The sequence below is a fragment of the Schistocerca americana genome, chromosome 9 (assembly GCF_021461395.2).
Source record: "Schistocerca americana isolate TAMUIC-IGC-003095 chromosome 9, iqSchAmer2.1, whole genome shotgun sequence".
NCBI lineage: Eukaryota > Metazoa > Arthropoda > Insecta > Orthoptera > Acrididae > Schistocerca > Schistocerca americana.
This window is the reverse complement of record NC_060127.1, coordinates 105,078,614-105,098,098: the sequence shown is the minus strand read 5'-3', so window position 1 is coordinate 105,098,098 and position 19,485 is coordinate 105,078,614. Positions and strand designations below refer to the sequence as shown.

The following is a 19,485-nucleotide window of genomic DNA, read 5'->3' as shown; positions in this document are numbered from 1 at the left end:
GTATTCTTTTCGAGTCACCCTGTACTATGAGTCCTCTGTAGGCAGCGCACGGTCTGCGCTTCCCCTATGCTACATGACGACCTCCAGCAGCCACATTTTGATGTGAGCGCCCACTACTCAAGCGGCGACCGTGCGTGCGCGCTCGTGCTGGTCTAGCCGCTTCCTAAACAGACCTGTTTAGGCAACGCGCCATCTCGTTACACTCTTGTTCCTCACTACTACTATTTCTCTCTCTATTACTCATCTCAATCTTATAAGGGCTTCACTGATCAAACTACTGAGACTTTTCCATTAACTGATACCTGATAACACGTCAGCTTGATTTTGAACATCAGTGGAATGTTTTCTCCCGAATTCAGTAATTTAATATTAATTTTCCGCTGTTCTGCAAATCTGGAATGCAGATCACACCACAATTACAGAGTCGGATTTGGGCTCTCCCACACTTATGACTGTGTTGCTGCCCCTTTCTGTTCATCTACAACCCATCATTACCTTCGATAAATCAACTTTCAAAGTGACTGACGGATTCACAACTCGAGGTACAGGGTGACCCAAAAGTCCGTTAACATTTGAAAATTCGATACTTTACGGAATAATGAAGGTAGAGAACTAAAAAATGACACACATGCTTGAAATGACATGGGATTTTATACGGCTGTGCGAAATGACCAACAAATGGTGTTTCATATGATACAAAAACAGTAATGAGCAAAACGATTGATCTTTAGCAAAAATGAAGTTCTTTATAAGAAATGTTCCAACATGTCGCCCTTTCTCCTCCAACAATACTTGCAGTCGACGGACAATGATGTAATCAGCCCTATACGGCATGTCAGTAGGGACGGTGAGAAAGTGCCGTCGATGTTCTCGTTTAGCAATCGTAATGAGGTCGGACGGTTGCGGTGCACGTACAACTTGAGGTAACTCCACAACCAATAATCAGACGGATTGAGCTCGGGGGATCGGTGAGGCTTAGGTGGACGGAAGTGGCGGGACAGCACGCGATCCTCACTGAACGACGTGCACAAGAGATCTTTCACACGTGTAGCAGTCGGGGTGGATCGCCAAGTCGTACCTCCCGGCACACATTTAGCTGATAGGTTAGGGATTTCCACGACGCTTCTAGGATTTTCAGTAGTTGTGGGTGCTGACAGGCCCTCAAGAGTGTGAAAAGGGCTCTGTCGGTCCACAACACGTCACACAACCAATCGTCATCCTCCCCCATTTTTTAAAGTGCCCACACCGCAAATGTTCTCCGTGTTACAAATTCGGTGCCTAACAGTTCGTGATAACGCTGGATTTTGTGCGGATAGCATTGAAGGGTACGCCCTAGTGCCACCCAAACAGTGGTTTCGGGGAATGGCGGTCAGCCGTGCGACTTCACGAGCGCTGATTTCACCATGCGGACATGAACCCGCTAAAGCCTCCATTTACCCCTGAACTGTCCGAGCAGCAGCATTATCTCGGTCGCCCACCACGCGGCCGATCGTCTAAGCAACCAGTGACTTCCAACTTCGTGATCATTTCGTTTACCCGTTAGAATATCCTTCTTACGGCGAATAGGAACGTAGAGCTGCACAAGCGGATTCTCGATTCTGATAGAGGGGCTTCTAAAGTAGTGCCTCTTCTAGCACAGTCAACACGCTCTCATTTCTGGCGCATCTGACATCCTCTCTGACTACAGTTCATTTTCTACAGGATTCTCATGCGGCGTCACTGGCGTATTGCTGTCCAGTGCCGATTTTTTCGCTCGTTTTTTGTTTCAATACAGCCCCGTGCCATTTCAGGCACGTATGTCAATGATTACTTGTCTACCTACGGACATTAGGGTGACCCTGTAGGACGGAGTGAGACGCTTCCGAGAGCAGCGGCTCGGCGGCACTCACCTCGTTGATGTGCTTGTAGGTCTTGATGAGGTCGACGGAGAGCTTGCGCAGCGGCGCGTGCGCGGGGTCGCGGAAGTAGCGCGGGATGCAGGCCTGCATGGCCTGGATGTCGGCGGCGGCGAGCGAGTCCTCGGCCACGAGGCGGCCGTACAGCGGGCCGCCGCTGCCGCCCCCGCCGCCGCCGCCGCCGCCCCCGGGGTCCCTCGCCGCGCCGCCGCCGCCCACGCCGCGCCGGCCGCCGCCCGCGCCGCCGCCGCCCGCGCTCCCCACGGCCGCCGGGTCGCCACCTGACGACGACCCCGCCGCTGCAACACGCGAGGCGCACGTCAGCACCATCCAGCACGCAGCTCGTCCATACACGAAAAATGGACAAACATTTACTGGAAATACACTGTGCCTCAATGACGACGTGTAGAGACGATATCACGGAGCAAGAACTGTGCCATTGACTCTGGAACGAAATTGTGACGTCACACCAATTGCCTTGCCCGACATACAACGCGAACACTCGGCTACTTTCGGGGAATGCGTGCAATCAGTATGTCAATGATAACGTAGACACCAAATAAAGTACTTAAATTTGTCGTACGTTTTCGAGAATGTGAGTTTATTTAAACGTACAGTTACGAAGTATTACACTACTGGCCATTAAAATTGCTACACCAAGAAGAAATGCAGATGATAAACGGGTATTCATTGGACAAATATATTATACTATAACTGACATGTCATCACATTTTCACGGAATTTGGGTGCATAGATCCTGAGAAATCAGTACCCAGAACAACCATGTCTGGCCGTAATAACGGCCTTGATACGCCTGGGCATTCAGTCAAACAGAGCTTGGATGGCGTGTACAGGTACAGCTGCCCATGCCTTGAACACGATACCACAGTTCATCAAGAGCATTGACTGGGGTATTGTGACGAGCCAGTTGCTCGGCCACCATTGACCAGACGTTTTCAATTGGTGAGAGATCTGGAGAATGTCCTGGCCAGGGCAGCAGTCGAACATTTTCTGCATCCAGAAAGGCCCGTACGGGACCTGCAACATGCGGTCGTGCATTATGCTGTTGAAATGTAGGGTTTCGCAGGAATCGAATGAAGGGTAGAGCCAGGGTTCGTAACACATCTGAAATGTAACGTCCACTGTTCAAAGTGCCGTCAATGCGAAAAAGAGTTGACCGAGACGTGTAACCAATGGCACCCCAAACATCACGCCGGGTGATACGCCAGTATGGCGATGGCGATGACGAATACACGCTTCCAATGTGCGTTAACCATCGTGATGCTGTAAACAGAACCTGGATTCATCCGAATAAATGACGTTTTGCCATTCGTGGACCCAGGTTCTTCGTTGAGTACACCATCGCAGGCGCTCCTGTCTGTCTGTGATGCAGCGTCAAGGGTAACCGCAGCCACGGTCTCCAAGCTGATAGAGCATGCTGCTGCAAACGTCGTCGAACTGTTCGTGCAGATGGTTGTTGCCTTGCAAACGTCCCCATCTGTTGACTCAGGGATCGAGATGTGGCTGCACGATCCGTTACAGCCATACAGATAAGATGCGTGTCATCTCGACTGCTAGTGATACGAGGCCGTCGGGATCCAGCACGGCGTTGCGTATTACGCTCCTGAACCCACCGATTCCATATTCTGCTAACAGTCATTGGATCTCGACCAACGCGAGCAGCAATGTCGCGATACGATAAACCGCAATCGCGATGGGCTACAATCCGACCATTGTCAAAGTCGGAAACGTGATGATACGCATTTCTCCTCCTTACACGAGGCATCACAACAACGTTTCACCAGGCAACGCCGGTCAACTGCTGTTTGTGTATGAGAAATCGGTTGGACACTTTCCTCATGTCAGCTCGTTGTAGGTGTCGCCACCGGCGCCAACCTTGTGTGAATGCTCTGAAAAGCTAATCATTTGCATATCAGAGCATCTTCTTCCTGTCGGTTAAATTTCGCGTCTGTAGCACGTCATCTTCGTGGCGTAGCAATTTTAATGGCCAGTAGTGTATTAACTCGCTCCCACGCTGTGGACGGTCGCTCCAACTCGTAAGGCCCGTAGTGTGAGGTGCTGTGACGTACTGCACAGCTCCCGTACACCTCGTTGGCCCCGTTGTCACGATCAGATACAGAGCTGCATGGTGGTGGTTAAAGATGGGGAGGCTAGGTAAGACACGCACTGTTGAGCCGTGCGTTCACACAGCGCGGCCGCCACACGTGGGACGCGACCCCCGCCTCCACTGACAGCAGCGCGGCATACTTCAAAGTGGTCACAATGGGAGCGCCACAGGAGATGCAGCAGTCGTATCGCTGGAGTCGACGGAGCCAATCGGGATGCAGTCCCACGTGATTACGTTGCGTCGTCGCGGCCCCGAAGTGGGAGTCGTCTGGTGGGCCTACTGGAGTACGGAGCAGGTCTCCCATCAGTCTCGACGCTGTTACGGGAGATGAATTTTGGCTACGGACCTGGACACGAGTGATTACGCTCACTTACGTTCCACTTCGTTTTCAGAATAAATCTTCTAAGTTGTAATTAATTCCGACTTCCCATATGGTAGTTTGTATCTGGGACGCAACATACACAATAACTGGTGCACCGATACAGACGACACGTCTCCTTAAACGTTGGCATCTGGATAGTTGCGAGGCGAGTTGGACGTAAGTGATAAGGGACATACTGTGGGACTGTTTCCCTGACATAAGGGAGTGGATGAGAATGAAATATATCGATCCTAGCCGCTGAATGGTACACTTCTGAACAGGACATACATCTTGTCCGACGCACTTAAACCGCATGAGTCTGAGACAAACGCCTACATGCACAAGTGGGGAAGGAGGTTCCCCAGAACACTCTGTCTTCTTCTGCGGGCAACACGGAAACAACAGACAATAACTACAGTTGGACTACACTGAAACAGACATACATATAAACACAGCAGTAAGAGACGAAGAACAATGGGCACAATTAAATGCATTAACAAACTATTTCAAAAACAATACATGAAGAGTGCCTGAGGACATGACAGAAGAGACAGCAACGCAACAAGAGGGTGGTTAGCGACAACCGCAGTGACAGCGGAAACAGTGAAACTGAAGACGAATAGGAAGAGGAGGAGGAGGAGTAAAATGCACTTGTTCCAACAGGCTACAAGCTTTTTTATTCCGGCTGCAAAGAACTCTTTATCTTGATGATTGAATCAATTTCGCGCAAACTTTTTCACGTCGTCATTGTCCTGGAACCTCTCCCCACGTAATGCCTCCTTCAGTGCGCCAAACAAATGGAAATCACTACGTGCTAAATCATGACTGTAAGAGGGATGAGGCAATACTTCCCAGCCACAAAAAACTGGACCTTCAGTATCACAAAACACAGTCAACATTACTTTTCCTGCTGATGCTTCGGTTTTGAATTTTTTCTCGACAGGTGAGTTGGTGTGCTTCCACTCCATGCTTTGTCTTTTTGATTCTGGCTCATAATAGTGAACCCAAGTTTTATCACAAGTCAAAATTTTGTTGAGGAAGTGCTCACCTTCTCTTTCATAACGTTCCTTTAGCTCTGTGCACTCTCTCAACCTTGTTTTCTTGTGTGGCCGCGTCAACTCCTTTCGGACCCATCTTGCACATGTTTCCCGGTACTTCAGCTTCTTACAGATAATGTTATGAACTGTACCAGTACTAACTTGAACCTTACCAACTATCATTTCCACAATCACATGGCGGTCGGTACGAATAATGTCACTAATTCGACTTTGAAGTGAGGGAATTGAAACTGCAACTGGTCGGCCAGAACGATCTTCGTCAGACACTGAGTCGCGCCAATTTGTGAACAGCTCTACCCACTTGTAAAAATTTGCCCGATTCATACAACCTATACCATAAACGTCAGACATTCTACAGTATATATTCACTGGTTTCTCGCCTTCAGCAAGTAAAAAAACGAATAACAGAGAGTTGTTCAATTAATGTGGACGTTTCAAGCGGACTCTCCATCCTGAAATGTATTTTTGAGGTTATAAAGAAAACAATGTTCATATATCAGCTGATCAAGGCTCATCCAAGTGATGCCACTTAAAGCATTAAAAGTACCAAACTTGCCCTACAAACTGTTTTTCCTCAGGCCAATTTGCCTCTCTAATTATTGAATGACCCTTTTATAAACTATTTTGTTGTGACTGGCGGTCAACAGCTCGAAGAAACCATTCCGAGGTATTCATCGCCAGTCAAATCGGTGATGGCACTAGCAAATCTCTCCTCTACATTATCATCTTTTTACATCATTGCAAAAAAAAAAAATTATTATATTTCACCCTCAAATTATCGTTATTTTAAAGTATCATACTTTGCAAAATTTTGCAGATAAAAACAAGACAAAAAACTTCCAAAAATATAACTAACGAAAACTGCAATATGTACGATCTGTTTTAAAATATCGGGTAACAGGTCTTCAAATTTGGAATAAATAAATGGCTCCGTGAAGTATCTCCGAAGATCATCCACATCGGGCCGAAACGGTCACAACCTATAACTGTCTTTATGTGGATCAAGACTGTCCCATATGAGACTTCATTATTGTGTAAATTATAGACGAGATAAAAGTAAATTTGCAGACGGTGCTTGGCGCGATCCAGCAATAGGCATATCAAGACTGCTTCCGAAAGTGGAAACGGTGTTGGTATCGTTGTGTTAATTCCGCTCATACTGAATGAAGCGACGCCTCTGATGTTCAGACTTGAATATCAAATCCTCCGCAGTAAACCACCTGCTGTATAAAGGCTGGAAATTGGAATTTGTGTTAAGTTCCTATGGGACCAAATTGATAAGGTCATCGGTCCCTAGGCTTACTCACTACTTAATCTAACTTACACATACGACAACACACACACCCGTGCCCCAAGGCGGACTCGAACCTCAGACGCAAAGCGTGGGAAGGCGCCCCAGACCGCACGGCTACCCCGTGCGGCTATACAGGATGTTCCAAGAGGAATGGACAACACTCAACGAAACTGAGAGGCACGATCATTCGAATCAAAAACGTCTGCGGAAGTGGCAGGTAAGAACCATCCACTGCTCGGCCGTTTCCGCTTCGCCAGGTAGCAGGCCAAAATCTATAGGGCAATCGTCGAACTGGCAGTTCGTGTACCAAAAAGTGTCACGAACCTTCTCCGACAGCCAAAAATGTGTGTCCATATCGCAGCGTATTTTCCGCATCCACATGTAGAACACATTTTAAACAGATGGACATTTCCACCTAAATTACATGTGGTAGACACCGAGCCACAGCAACAGCATTACTTGGCCGACATCACACGTGTACACCCCTCAACCGTTGCCGGACTACGAAACCACCTGCGCTCATTTTGCTGACTGGTTGATTGTTGACGGCGTCCGCCTCCCTAGCTGAGTGGTCATCGTGGCAGAATGCCAAGCGAGAGGCCCGGGCTCGATTCGCGGCCGGGTCGGAGATTTTCTCCTGTCGGTGACTGGGTGTTATGTTGTCCTCATCATTATTTCATCATCACCGACACGCTAGTCGCTGAAGAAGCGTCAACCGAAAAGACTTGTGGCAGGCGACTGTCATTCTCTGCACTAGACTACGACATCGCATGATTAAGAAAAATAATAAGAATACCAACGTTCATATATTTGTGTCATTTAGAGTGGCAGTATGTAATTGAGAAAGAGATACTGAAATTTCATTCATTTTGACACAATCACTAATGTTTTCTACATATTCTGAATGTAGGTTTTCTTCTATTCACTGCGTTTCATTACATCATCATTTCTCGCTACAAATGTGTACCACATTTGAAGGTGGCCGACTCTATAATGCTTATTCGTTGCTTCATGTTCCTTTCGTTTGAAATTTATACCATAGTAGCTGCTCGGTGTGAGGCCCGGGGGTCAGGTCTTCTCTTCGCTTTGTTGGGCAATACCTGCAAGTAAGGTAGAATATTTTCTAGCTTGTTACATCAGGAAATCTGTATTCCCATGAAAAGAATTGGAAACAGATCAAACAGGCCACAGGGAGACGCGCCTGACAAATGTGCATGTGGACCACACTTCTTGACAGATGAAAATTTATTAAGTCTAAGAACCACACTTCAGAAGCTTATCAAACAAATTGTTTTTAAATCAGCACCAAACTAATTTTGTAAATATATTTGATTGCAGACCACTGACTAAGTTTTAAGCTACTGTGTGCCTATAGATTATCGTCTCAGTTGTGTGACAGGATTTGTGATTTCTTGTCAGGAAGGTCACATTTCAGAGTAACTGACGGAAAGTCGTCGAGTAAAACAGAAGAGATATCTGGCGCTCCCAAAGAAAGTGCTGTAGGCTCTCTGCTGTTCAGAATCTGCATAAACAATTAAGGAAATAACAGGAGCAGACGATGCTTTTTTTCATTTACTGTCTAATAAAGTGATCTGCAAAACTAATTTTAAAATGATTTAACCAAGATATCTGTAAGGTGTGAAAAGTGGCAATCGACTGTAAATAATGGTAAGTATGAAGTCATCCACTTGAGTACTAAAAGTAATACGCGAAACCTCGGTTTCACTATAAGGCACACAAATCTAAAGGCTGCCAATTCAATTAAATACTTAAAGATTACAAATTGGAACGATCACATAGACAATGTTGTGGGGAAAACAATTCGAAGACTGCGATTTACTGGCAAAACACTTAGAAAATGTAACAAGAGTACTTGAAAAGAGTGCTTACACTACGCTTGTCCGTCCTCTTCCGCAGTACTGTTGTGCGGTATGGGATCCTCACCCTACTGGATTAACGGAGAATATTGAAAACGTTCACAGAAGGTATCCCAACATTTGCCTGAAGTAATTTAGGAACCAAGGAATACCTAAGTCATGATGGCCGAATGAAGACTGGAGCCTCCACCCTTCCGAAATGCGAAGCCAGTCTGTTTAAAACAGTGCTAACAAGGGAACCTCCCCGTCGCACCCCCCTCAGATTTAGTTATTAGTTGGCACAGTGGATAGGTCTTGAAAAACTGAACACAGATCAACCGAGAAAACAGGAAGTTGTGTGGAACTATGAAAAAAATAAGCAAAATATACGAACTGAGTAGTCCATGCGCAAGATATGCAACATCAAGGATAGTGTGAGCTCAGGTGCGCCGTGATCCCGTGGTTAGGGTGAGCAGCTGCAGAACGAGAGGTCCTTGGTTCAAGTATACCCTCGAGTGAAAAGTTTATTTTCTTTATTTTCGAAAAGTTATGATCTGTCCGTTCGTTCATTGACGTCTCTGTTCACTGTAATAACTTCAGTGTCTGTGTTTTGCGACCGCACCGCAAAACCGTGCGACTAGTAGACGAAAGGACGTGTCTCTCCAATGGGAACCGAAAACATTTGATCGCAAGGTCATAGGTCAACCGATTCCTCCACAGGAAAACACGTCTGATATATTCTATACGACACTGGTGACGGCATGTGCGTCACATGACAGGAATATGTTGTCGACCCACCTAACTTGTACACTTGGCGAATGGGTAAAAAGATTCTTCTTCCTTGTCCGATTTAGGTTTTCTTGTGGATGTGATAATCACTCCCAAAAAAGTGATGAAAACATAGGAGTTTATCACATAAACTGCAACAAATGAATGCAACAGTTTCACAGTCGCATCGGACGGACGGACGGACAGATAATAATTGTCTGAAAATAAAAAAATAAACTTTTCACTCGAGGGAAGACTTGAACCAAGATCCTCTCGTTCCGCAGCTGCTCACGCTAACCACGGGACCACGGCGCTCCTGAGGTCACACTATCCTTGATGTTGCTTATCTTGCACATGGACTACTCAGTTTGTATATTTTGCTTATTTTTTTCATAGTTCCACACAACTTCTTCCTGTTTTCTCCACTGATCTGTGTTCAGTTTTTCAAGGCTTATACACTGTGCCAACTAATAACTAAATCTGAGGGGGGGGGGGTGCAATGGGGAGGTTACCTTGTAAGTTACTCGATTAGCTGGTTGATTTGGGGGAAGGAGACCAAACTGCGAGATCATCGGTCTCACCAGATTGGGGAAGGACGTGGAAGGAAGTCGGCCGTGCCCTTTCAAACGAACCATCCCGGCATTTGCCTGGAGCGATTTAGGGAAATCACGGAAAACCTAAACCAGCATGGCCGGACGCGGGTTTGAACCGTCGTCCTCCCGAATGCGAGTCCAGTGTGCCAACCACTGCGACACCTCGCGCGGTCACCTCATTTGTTTTGCCGGTAGTGTGCAGTAGTGTTTTACAAGGAAATTATTTACTAATGTAAAATACCAGTGCTACACTACCCACTCAGTTCTCACTGGTGCATTTTGAGTCATCAGTCTTCTGGCTGGTTTGACGCGGCCCACCACGAGTTCCTCTCCTGTGGCAGCCTCTTACCTCAGAGTAGTATTTGCAACCTTCGTCCTCCATTATATGCTGGGTGTATTCCAATCTCTGCCTTCCACTACAGTTTTTACCGTCTACAGGTCGCTCTTAGTACCACGGAAGTCTTTCCCTGATGTCTTAACAGACGTCCTATTATCGTGTCCCTTCTCCTTATCAGTGTTTTCCACATATTCCTTTCCTCTCCGATTCTGCGCAGGACCTCCTCATTCCTAACCTTACCAGTCCACCTAATTTTCAACATTTGTCTGTAGCACCATATCTCAAATGCCTCAAAATTCTTTTCTGTTCCGGTTTTCCCACAGTCCATGTTTCACTACCCTACAATGCTGTGCTCCTTCCTCAAATTAAGGCCATGTAGACTTCTCTTGGGCAGGAATGAATGCCCTTTTTGCCAGTGCTAGTCCGCTTTTGATGTCCTCCTTGCTCCGTCCGTCACGGGTTATTTTGCTGCCTACCTAGCACAATTCCTTAGCTCTATCTACTTCGTGCATATTGAACTCCGCAAGTTTAACAATGAGCAATAAAGGTAATTTTTTTCTTCTAATGTTGTACACACTGACATCGCTGTTTTCTCAATTTTCTTGATGTTTCTATCATTTCCATCCTCATCAACAGACTTAATCAGTTTCTTACAAAAGTGATTTGCATCCATAAAGAACCAGCCCTCTTTTGTGGGATTAACTTTTTTTTCAGGTCCTCAAAAAAACTTAAATATGTATTAACTGTTAACGTCAGTCTTAAGTTCTGCAGGTCTGAGGACGCAAGTAATCGAAATTGGGAGGAATGATCAATTTTGAAAACCAACGATACAGTTACTAGATCTCTCACGAATTAGCACGAAATTACTAGCCACTATCAAGTGCAAAAACACACCTGTTCGTGACAGGTACGATAGCGGACTTGCACACCTTTCGCTCAGAAGCATACTCATCGCGTCCAGAGGTTCACGGTGTAAATGCAAAACCTGGAGCACCTACGACCACAGCCGATTCTCTTGAATGTGCCTCACTCACAAAGGGACCGCTTGTATTTGTCAGGGGTCGTGATACGTTACCCAAAGCGGTTCGTAAGTATATCTGGATAATTTGAAGTGCGATGTAGCACTTTTAGCCTCATAATTATTAATTTCACGATGATGGCGCAGACTGTTATGGAAGTTCCTCTGTGTGAAGAAGGACGGCACGAATGGAAAGATGCGTCCGCTAGGAGGTAACTGACACTCACGCGTATCCGGGTAATGGTAACTTAACAGATCTGTAGAGATCCCTTTTTTTTTTTTTTTTTTTTAATGAGGGGGAGAGTCTCATCAGTCTTGTGACTGGTTTGATGCGGCCGGCCACGAATCTCTCCTCCGTGCTAACCTCTTCACCTCAGAGTACCACTTCCACCGTACATGCGTGCATTCCAATCTCTGTCTCCCTCTACAGTTCCCTACAGTACCCTGGAAGTTACTCGCTAATGCCTAAACACATGCCCTACTACCCTGTCCCTTCTTCTTTTCAATGCTTTCCGCGTGGTCCTCTCTTCGTAATTTGTAATGAAATCCAACTCACTTTTTAACAGTCCACCGTATTTTCCAATCCGTCCTTAGCACCACATCTTGCGCATCGACTCGCTTCTTTCCCTTACATATCAAAGGGACCTAGATTTTAAAGAACGAATCAGAGACAAAGTGTACCGGCAGGGGTGCCCCGCGGAAGTTCGTCAGAACCGCTCTTATTGTCTATACTACTATATAAACACAAGTCGCCGTTTACGTTGTTACCAAAAATCTCGAAAAGATTTACTTCATGTTTTTACACGATGGTCGAATAAACATTCGGATGGACGTTGGATATTAACAGGCTGAATCATCTAACTCTTGCATAGCAAGTATTACGGAAATGCGAAGCGCTATTGATGAGCGGTTTTCACAGGATGGATTGGTAGTCAGGGGCTCGTGTTGATAGCCAATCAACAGATTGTAATAATACAAGGTTGCATAAAGTCCGCGAACACTTTCAATTATTTATTGCGCAAGAACTAAACATTGTACAGATATCATACATGTGTCATTATGGAGAGAAACCCTGAAAGTTTTTTTTTTTCATGTATACAGGCACAGCGTAGTTTGGTAATTTGATGATATCCAGCTCCTTATAAATGTCTCTCGTACGCTCTCCACATTGACTTCACTCGCACTGGGACGTCCGCTTCTCTTTGCCGGGCACAAGCAACCCGTGGTAACGAATTTGTTGTGCCAGTGGTAAATGGCCTTCCTTGTTGGTGGCTTCTTACCGTACTTGGTTCTAAACATCCGTTCAACAGCTGTAGCACACTTGTTTTTGTCGAACTCCAACACACAGAAAGCTTGCTCCACACCTGAACTCGCCACGTTTCCGACTACCGCTGACTATCGGCAAATTACCAAACTACACTGTGGCTGTATACAAGAAAAAAACTTTCAGAGTTTCTCTTCAAAATGACATACGTATGATATCTGTATAATGTTTCGTTCTTATTCAATAACAAATTGAAAGTGTTCCCCGACTTTATGCACACCTTGTACTTAGAAAGTGTATTTTTGCGGAAACATACACTTTTTTAAATGGAACAATGCCTATTGACATTAATAAACTAAGAGTGGGGCTAATTACAATCTCAGTGGCGTTTGTTTCAGGTTTCTAGTACGAGTCGTTTACGAGATACTGTGTTTTGAGAAGTTCCCACACCGACACTTGTAAGATACCCATGGTAACACACGCTAAAGAACAATCAAAGAGCCTACAGTAGTTATGTGGGTTCTTACCAGTAACGAGACAACTGACTATCTCAGGTTGTGTTCAAAATGACCGCTGCCAGCGGCAATATACCCTTCCAGTCTGGTATGGAAAGACTGCTGCACGTGCGAGTATTTCAGCGAAGATGTCCGAGCAGGCTGCAGTGGTTCGTTGGGTATCAAATGGTTCAAATGGCTCTGAGCACTATGGGCCTTAACATCTGAGGTCATCAGTCCCCTAGAACTTAGAACTAATTAAACCTAACTAACCTAAGGACATCACACACATCCATACCCGAGGCAGGATTCAAACCTGCGACCGTAGCGGTCGCGCGGTTCCAGACTGTAGCGCCTAGAACCGCTCGGCCACACCGGCGGCCGTTGCGTATCATCGCTTGTAGTTGGTATGTTTTTGTAGACAGCATTTTTCAGTTTTCACCACAAAAGAAGTCTACAGACGTCAAATCCGGGGAATTGGCCGGCCAAGGTACAGGTCCTTTGCGTCACATCCAACGACTTAGAAACAATTCGTAACGACATGTTGTAGTGCTTCGCGCTGTATGGGCTGGACAGCTATCACACTGGTACCAAAGGCCCCTCCTAGTCTCAGAAGAACGTTTTCTACCATCCGTGGAAGATGGACTGTTAGGAGGCTGCGAAACTTGTGCGCGTTCACTGTTCTGTCTATGAAAAACGGCCTATGAGGTAATGGTTCACTATCCCACACACCACACGTTTGCACTACACGGACGCTGACGTTCCACCTGACGAAGTCAACGGGGATTGTCATTATCTTTCGGCCGTTTACCTGGTCATGACGTAAATGTGGATTCATCGCTAAACAACATACATGGTTTATATAGAGTATACTCTCTTAATGTCCATATACCGAAATTAACAGGATTCTCATAATCATTTCCACGCAGCTCTTGACGGACTGAGATGTGATAGGGTTGGAACTTAACGCCGATGGAGACTCATGCCACATCGTGGCGCGACTGAGTGGGAGCTAACGTGAGTATCAGCTGTAACAGCAGTGAGATCATTAATTTCGTCACGTGCTTCCTTCTGTTACGTTGTGCAGATGTTACACTACCATTTTCGCGTAACTGGTTTAAGAGGTTGATAAATAACTGCCGAGGTAGTTGACGTATACTGGTATATCTTGCCCCGTGCCCCGTACAAGAACGAACTGCATTCTTCCTACACTCTCCACACACCACGAGCATGCGCGCTTTTTGTGCATGGTAGATACCATTGTCCCCTCACGATCTACTGCTTGGACTGTAACTCACTGACTGACTAACGAGTAGCAATGCACGCAGGGGACACACAAGCACACTGGACGCAAACGTAACAACACCGTACCTAACAACTATGCAGGTTGAATGGCATAAATGGGTGTCGGTGTGGAAACAACTGAAAATACGGTATCTCATACACGACTCGCAGCGCAATCCTCCAACGAACACCACTCACAATCTTATTTACCCTACTTTAGATTATTAATGTCAACAGGCATTGTTTCATTCTGAGAAAACTGCATGCCAACAGCACAGTCCATTTCCGAAACATCTGTAGTGCAAGTTTTAGATAATTACATATATGAATTATTTGGAAAACACTGTTAGCAAAAATTTCGAAAAGTTCTCGACCCATTTAGTTCATGAGCCATATATTTTTTTAATCAACAATGTACAGGTTTTTGTACACCCGACTGTGAGAAGGAAAGTGCTTTGCTGTGAAATTGTGTGGTTTTCTTTTTCTTTCTTGCAGTTAGCTTTAAACCCTTATATAAATCACAGCTTCCCTCTACTCGTATAGTCTCTCCCCTTGCGCAGAATTTTATACCAAATTTGCATACACAACAATGTACTGTTTTCTTTTATTCCTCGCAATCCATTCTAACAGAATTAGTGACGTTGTATTTTTGGCTAAATTTGTAACCCTATTCGTTTGCAGATTAAATCAATGTTTCCAGTCGATTTTACCCACTCATGAACGGACTCAGTTCCCCATCGAAGGTTCGTTTGCAGCAACAATAAACAAGGCTCTGTCAAAGAGAGTGAGGAAGAGGTGTCCGCCTCCGTAGCTCAGCGGTACCGCTAGCGCCTGCCACGCAAGGGGGGCCGGGTTCGATTCCCGGCAGGGGACCGGGTGTTGTGTGTCTTACATCACGATTTTCATCATCATTGACACGCAACTAAAAAGACTTGCAATACGGCGGCCGAACCCCGGCCAATAAATTCCATACGATAATTTCATTTCATTTGAGGAAGAGGAGATTAACAGGAAGGGAGGAAACAGACACACAGAGGGGGAAGAAGGGGATAGACAGAGAGGGGGGGGGGGTGTTAGGGAGGAGATGGACAGAGAGAGGAGGTGGTGGTAAGGAGGAGATGGACAGAGAGAGGGTAGAAAATTTGGACTTACATCCAGTTTTCAGACGTGTTCAGCAACTGTGAAGCATTTCCAGCTTCCCTAGCCTATATACGTAAATGATCTCATGGATAGGGCGTGCAGTACTCTGTGACTGTTTCCTAATGACGCTGTGATGTAGAGGAAGGTGGCGTCCTCAAGTGATGTGGGAGGATACAAGATGACTGACAGAATTTGCACTTGCAGTGATAAATGACACCTTGCTTTAAATGTAGAAAAATGTAAGTTACTGCAGATGGGTAGGAAAAATGTTGGAATACAGCATCGGCAGTATGCTGCTTGACAGTTACGTTGTTTTAATATCTGGGCGTAACGTTGCAAAGCGTAATTAAATGAAACGAACGCGTAAGGTGGTGGGGGAAGGCGAATGGTCGAGTTCCGTTTATTTGGAGAATTTTAGGAAAGTGTAGGTCACCTATAAAGGAGACCGCGACCAATTTTGAGTGTTGTTCGAGATTTTGGGATCTCCACTAGGTCGGATTAAGGAATACATCGCAGCAAATAAGTGAAATGTTCTGTGAACTCAAATGGGAATCCCTGGAAGGAAGACGACGTTCCTTTCGTGCAACACTGCAGAACGATTTACTGCAGCCAACGTACATTTCGTCTAAGGACCGCAAAGATAAGAGAAATTAGGACTCGTACGGGGACATATACACAGTCGTTTTTCACTCGCTCCATTTGAGAATGCAACCGGAAAGGGGAAGGGAATGACTAGTAGTGGTACAAAGGTACCTTCCACCACACATCCTGTGGTGACTTGCGGAGTATCTACGTAGATGTGGATTAGGACCTAGAACAATGACTCGGTCTCATTTTTGTCAGTTTTCTAGAGCAGCGAACGCGTAACGTCCGCATTGGGTAGTTGACGCCCACCACAATGGATTTAATGCTAGGCGCCATGTTGACGCGAGTCTTGTACTGAGTGCTTGTGGTCTCACACATACTGTGGGCCACCTAGCAGATCGTAACATTAACCGTTCGCAAGGCGTAAATGGCCTTCGAAATTTACGCGACGTGAATATGGAATCACAAGCTTGTCGCACAGTCGTATCTCATTGCTCACATTGCTGTCGTTCGCTCGTCTCAACCTCATGATTCGTTTCATAATATCAGAAGGTACTGTAACCATTTTGCAGCCTTTCATAGATTAATGTCTTTACTAACTTGTGAAACATAATGATCATTAACAGTGTACTCTCTTTTCCTCCAATAAATACTTTCCTGTTACAGACCATAAGGAGAAATGGAGTGTACCTCACACATATATAAAAATGTGAGTGCGATTGAGGAGGGGGGGGGGGGCTTTCTTCCACATCTCCTAAACAACTGGATAAATTTCGCTCAAATGTGGTACACATACTACTTATTGTGGGGAGAACCATATAGCTCCCATAGGGATGGCGGTGAAGGGAGCCAAAGGGTTGGTAACCCCTGACATCTAGGCTGCCCTGCAAGACAGATGTGTTATGCTGGTATTGTCAGAGTGCTTCCCAGAGGCTGAACATGTGGCTGGACAGAGAGAAGAGAGGAGAAGAAGAATAGTGAGAGAGAGGAGGACGAGACAGACAAGAAAGGGAGGAGCAGAAGATGGACAAATAAATGAGAGTAGGAGGGAAGAGAGGGGATGAGGAACTGAAGGAATAGAGAGGGAGGAGGAGGGATCGGATAGACGAAGGAGGGAGATACACAGAGGATACAAAGACTGCGAAATTCTCGAAAGACGTGACACTTTGGCCCTGCAATGATGCGTCAATCAATCAGAACATCTTATATACGTTCATAGATATGATATGGTAACTGCTATAGTGTGGCTGTTCATCAGCTGGTACCATAAGTATCCTCCACAACCCACCATAAGGTGGTTATAGAGTATAGATGGTAGATCAAACTGAACAGGAAGAGCAGTGAATATCGAGTGACGATCCCTCAGTGATCGCATTAAGTATCATCCGCCGCACAATGTAGAGTACCGAGTGGAGAATGTAGATGTGTAACACAAAAGTGTGTTGTTCAAATTCTCGACAGATGCAACACTTGCTATCAGGTGAATGCCCATCGGATAGTACCTTTCACCACGTACCATATCATTGCTCGTGGAATGTGGATGTGGATTACAATGAGATGACAAAAAGACATGAAATACCTGCTGATATCATGTCAGATCTCCTTTTGGCCGGTGTAGTGCAGCAACTCAATGTGGCATCAACTCAGAAAGTCAATGGAAGTCCCCTACAGAAACATAGAGACATGCTGCCACTACACCATCCGTAACTGCGAAAGTGATGGCTGTGCAATACTTTGTGCAGAAACTGATCTCTCCATTATGTCCCATAAATGTTCAGTTGGATTCATGTCAGGTAATCTGCACGGCTAAATCATTCGCTCGAACTGGGCAGAATGTTATTCAAAAAAATCGCGAACAGTTGCGGCCCGGTGCCATTGCTGTATGGGAACGTCTAGTCCGTGAAAGGCTGCAAATGGTCTCCGAGTAGCTGTACGTAACAATTTCCAGTCAATGGTCGGTTCAGTTGGACCAGAGGACCCAGTCCATTCCACATAAACACAGCCCATACCACCACCACCAGTTTGCACCGTGCCTTGTTGTCTGTGCCATGCTCGAAACCTACCATCAGCTCTGACATTAGGACTCATCTGAGCAGACCACGGTTTTCCAGTCGTCTATGGTCCAGCTGATACGGTTATGGGCCTAGGAGGGCACTGCAGCTGCAAGTGATGTCTTATGTAAACAAAGGCACTCCCAATGGTCATCTGCTGCAATAGGCCATTAGCGTCATATTTCGACAAACTATCCTTCAGAACACGTTCGTAGTAAGTCCCACATTGGTTTCTAAGGTAATTTCACGCATTGTTGCTTGTCTCTTAGCACTGACAACACTATGCCAACGATGCTGGTCTCGGTCGTTAAGTGAAGGCTGTCAGTCACCATGTTGTGCATAGTAAGAGGTAATTCCTGAAATGTGGTATTCTAGTCACACTCTTGACACTGTGGGATCTCGAAATACTGAATTCCCTAACGATTTCCGAAATGGAATGTCCCATGCGTCTACCTCCAGCTACCATTCTGTGTTCAAAGTCTGTTAATTGCCATAGTGCGGCCATAATCACGTCGGAAACATTTTCACAAGAATCACCTAAGTACATATGACAGCTCCGCTAGAGACTGTTTTTTTTTTATCTTGTGTATGCGATACTGCCGCCCTCTGAATATGTGCATAACATTATGCCATGACTTTTGTCACCTCAGTGTGTAGCTGTAGATGACAAAAAACTGGTGAAATTCTGGAAAGACGAAGCAGTCAACATTAGATGACATCAGCTGGTGCTTGAAATACCCTCTGGCTGACCCAATAAACTCCATGTGAACAGGCCTTGAAAGGCTCTACCGTGCCGACAGACTGCCAGTCGTCCCCAGCCGTTAGGCGTCGCTGGATGCGGATACGGAGTGGCGTGTGGTCAGCACACTGCTCTCCCGTCCGTTGTCAGTTTTCGGGACCGGAGCCGCTACTTCTCAGTCAAGTAGGTCCTCAGGGGGTCTCACAAGGGCTGAGAGTACGCTGCTTGTCACAAGCGCTCGGCAGACCCCGACGGTCACCCATTCAAATGCTGGCCCAGCTTGACAGTGTTTAACTTTTGTGGTCTGATAGGAACCGGAGCTAGTACGGCGGCAATGCCGTTGGCTTGGCACCCTAAGGTGGGCCGTAAAGTTAACAAGTAAATGTCGATTAAATATCGCTAGTTAAATTCATTCAAGACACGACAGTGACCTTGAGAATATGTCTATCACGTGGTATCATAAGCACCCTGTGCCACATACTGTAAGGTGGTTATGTAGTATAGACAGTACATGAAACTGTGAACAGACATAGCAGTCGATATAGGGTGACAGTCCATCAGTGATCGCATAAGTACCATCTGTCAAAAGGAGTACAGCGCCTTTAAAATACCGGGTGATC

General features: G+C 45.9%; 1 protein-coding gene across 1 annotated transcript in view; it reads right to left on the bottom strand.

Moving 5' to 3' along the window:
* The window catches only part of LOC124551030 (serine/threonine-protein kinase minibrain), a 476,580-nt gene that overhangs the window by 137,147 nt on the left and 319,948 nt on the right, over positions 1-19,485 (bottom strand). Inside the window, exon 2 of the mRNA XM_047125882.1 lies at positions 1,890-2,194. Coding sequence (XP_046981838.1) covers positions 1,890-2,194 — 305 coding nt within the window. The remainder of the gene's footprint in view (positions 1-1,889; positions 2,195-19,485) is intronic.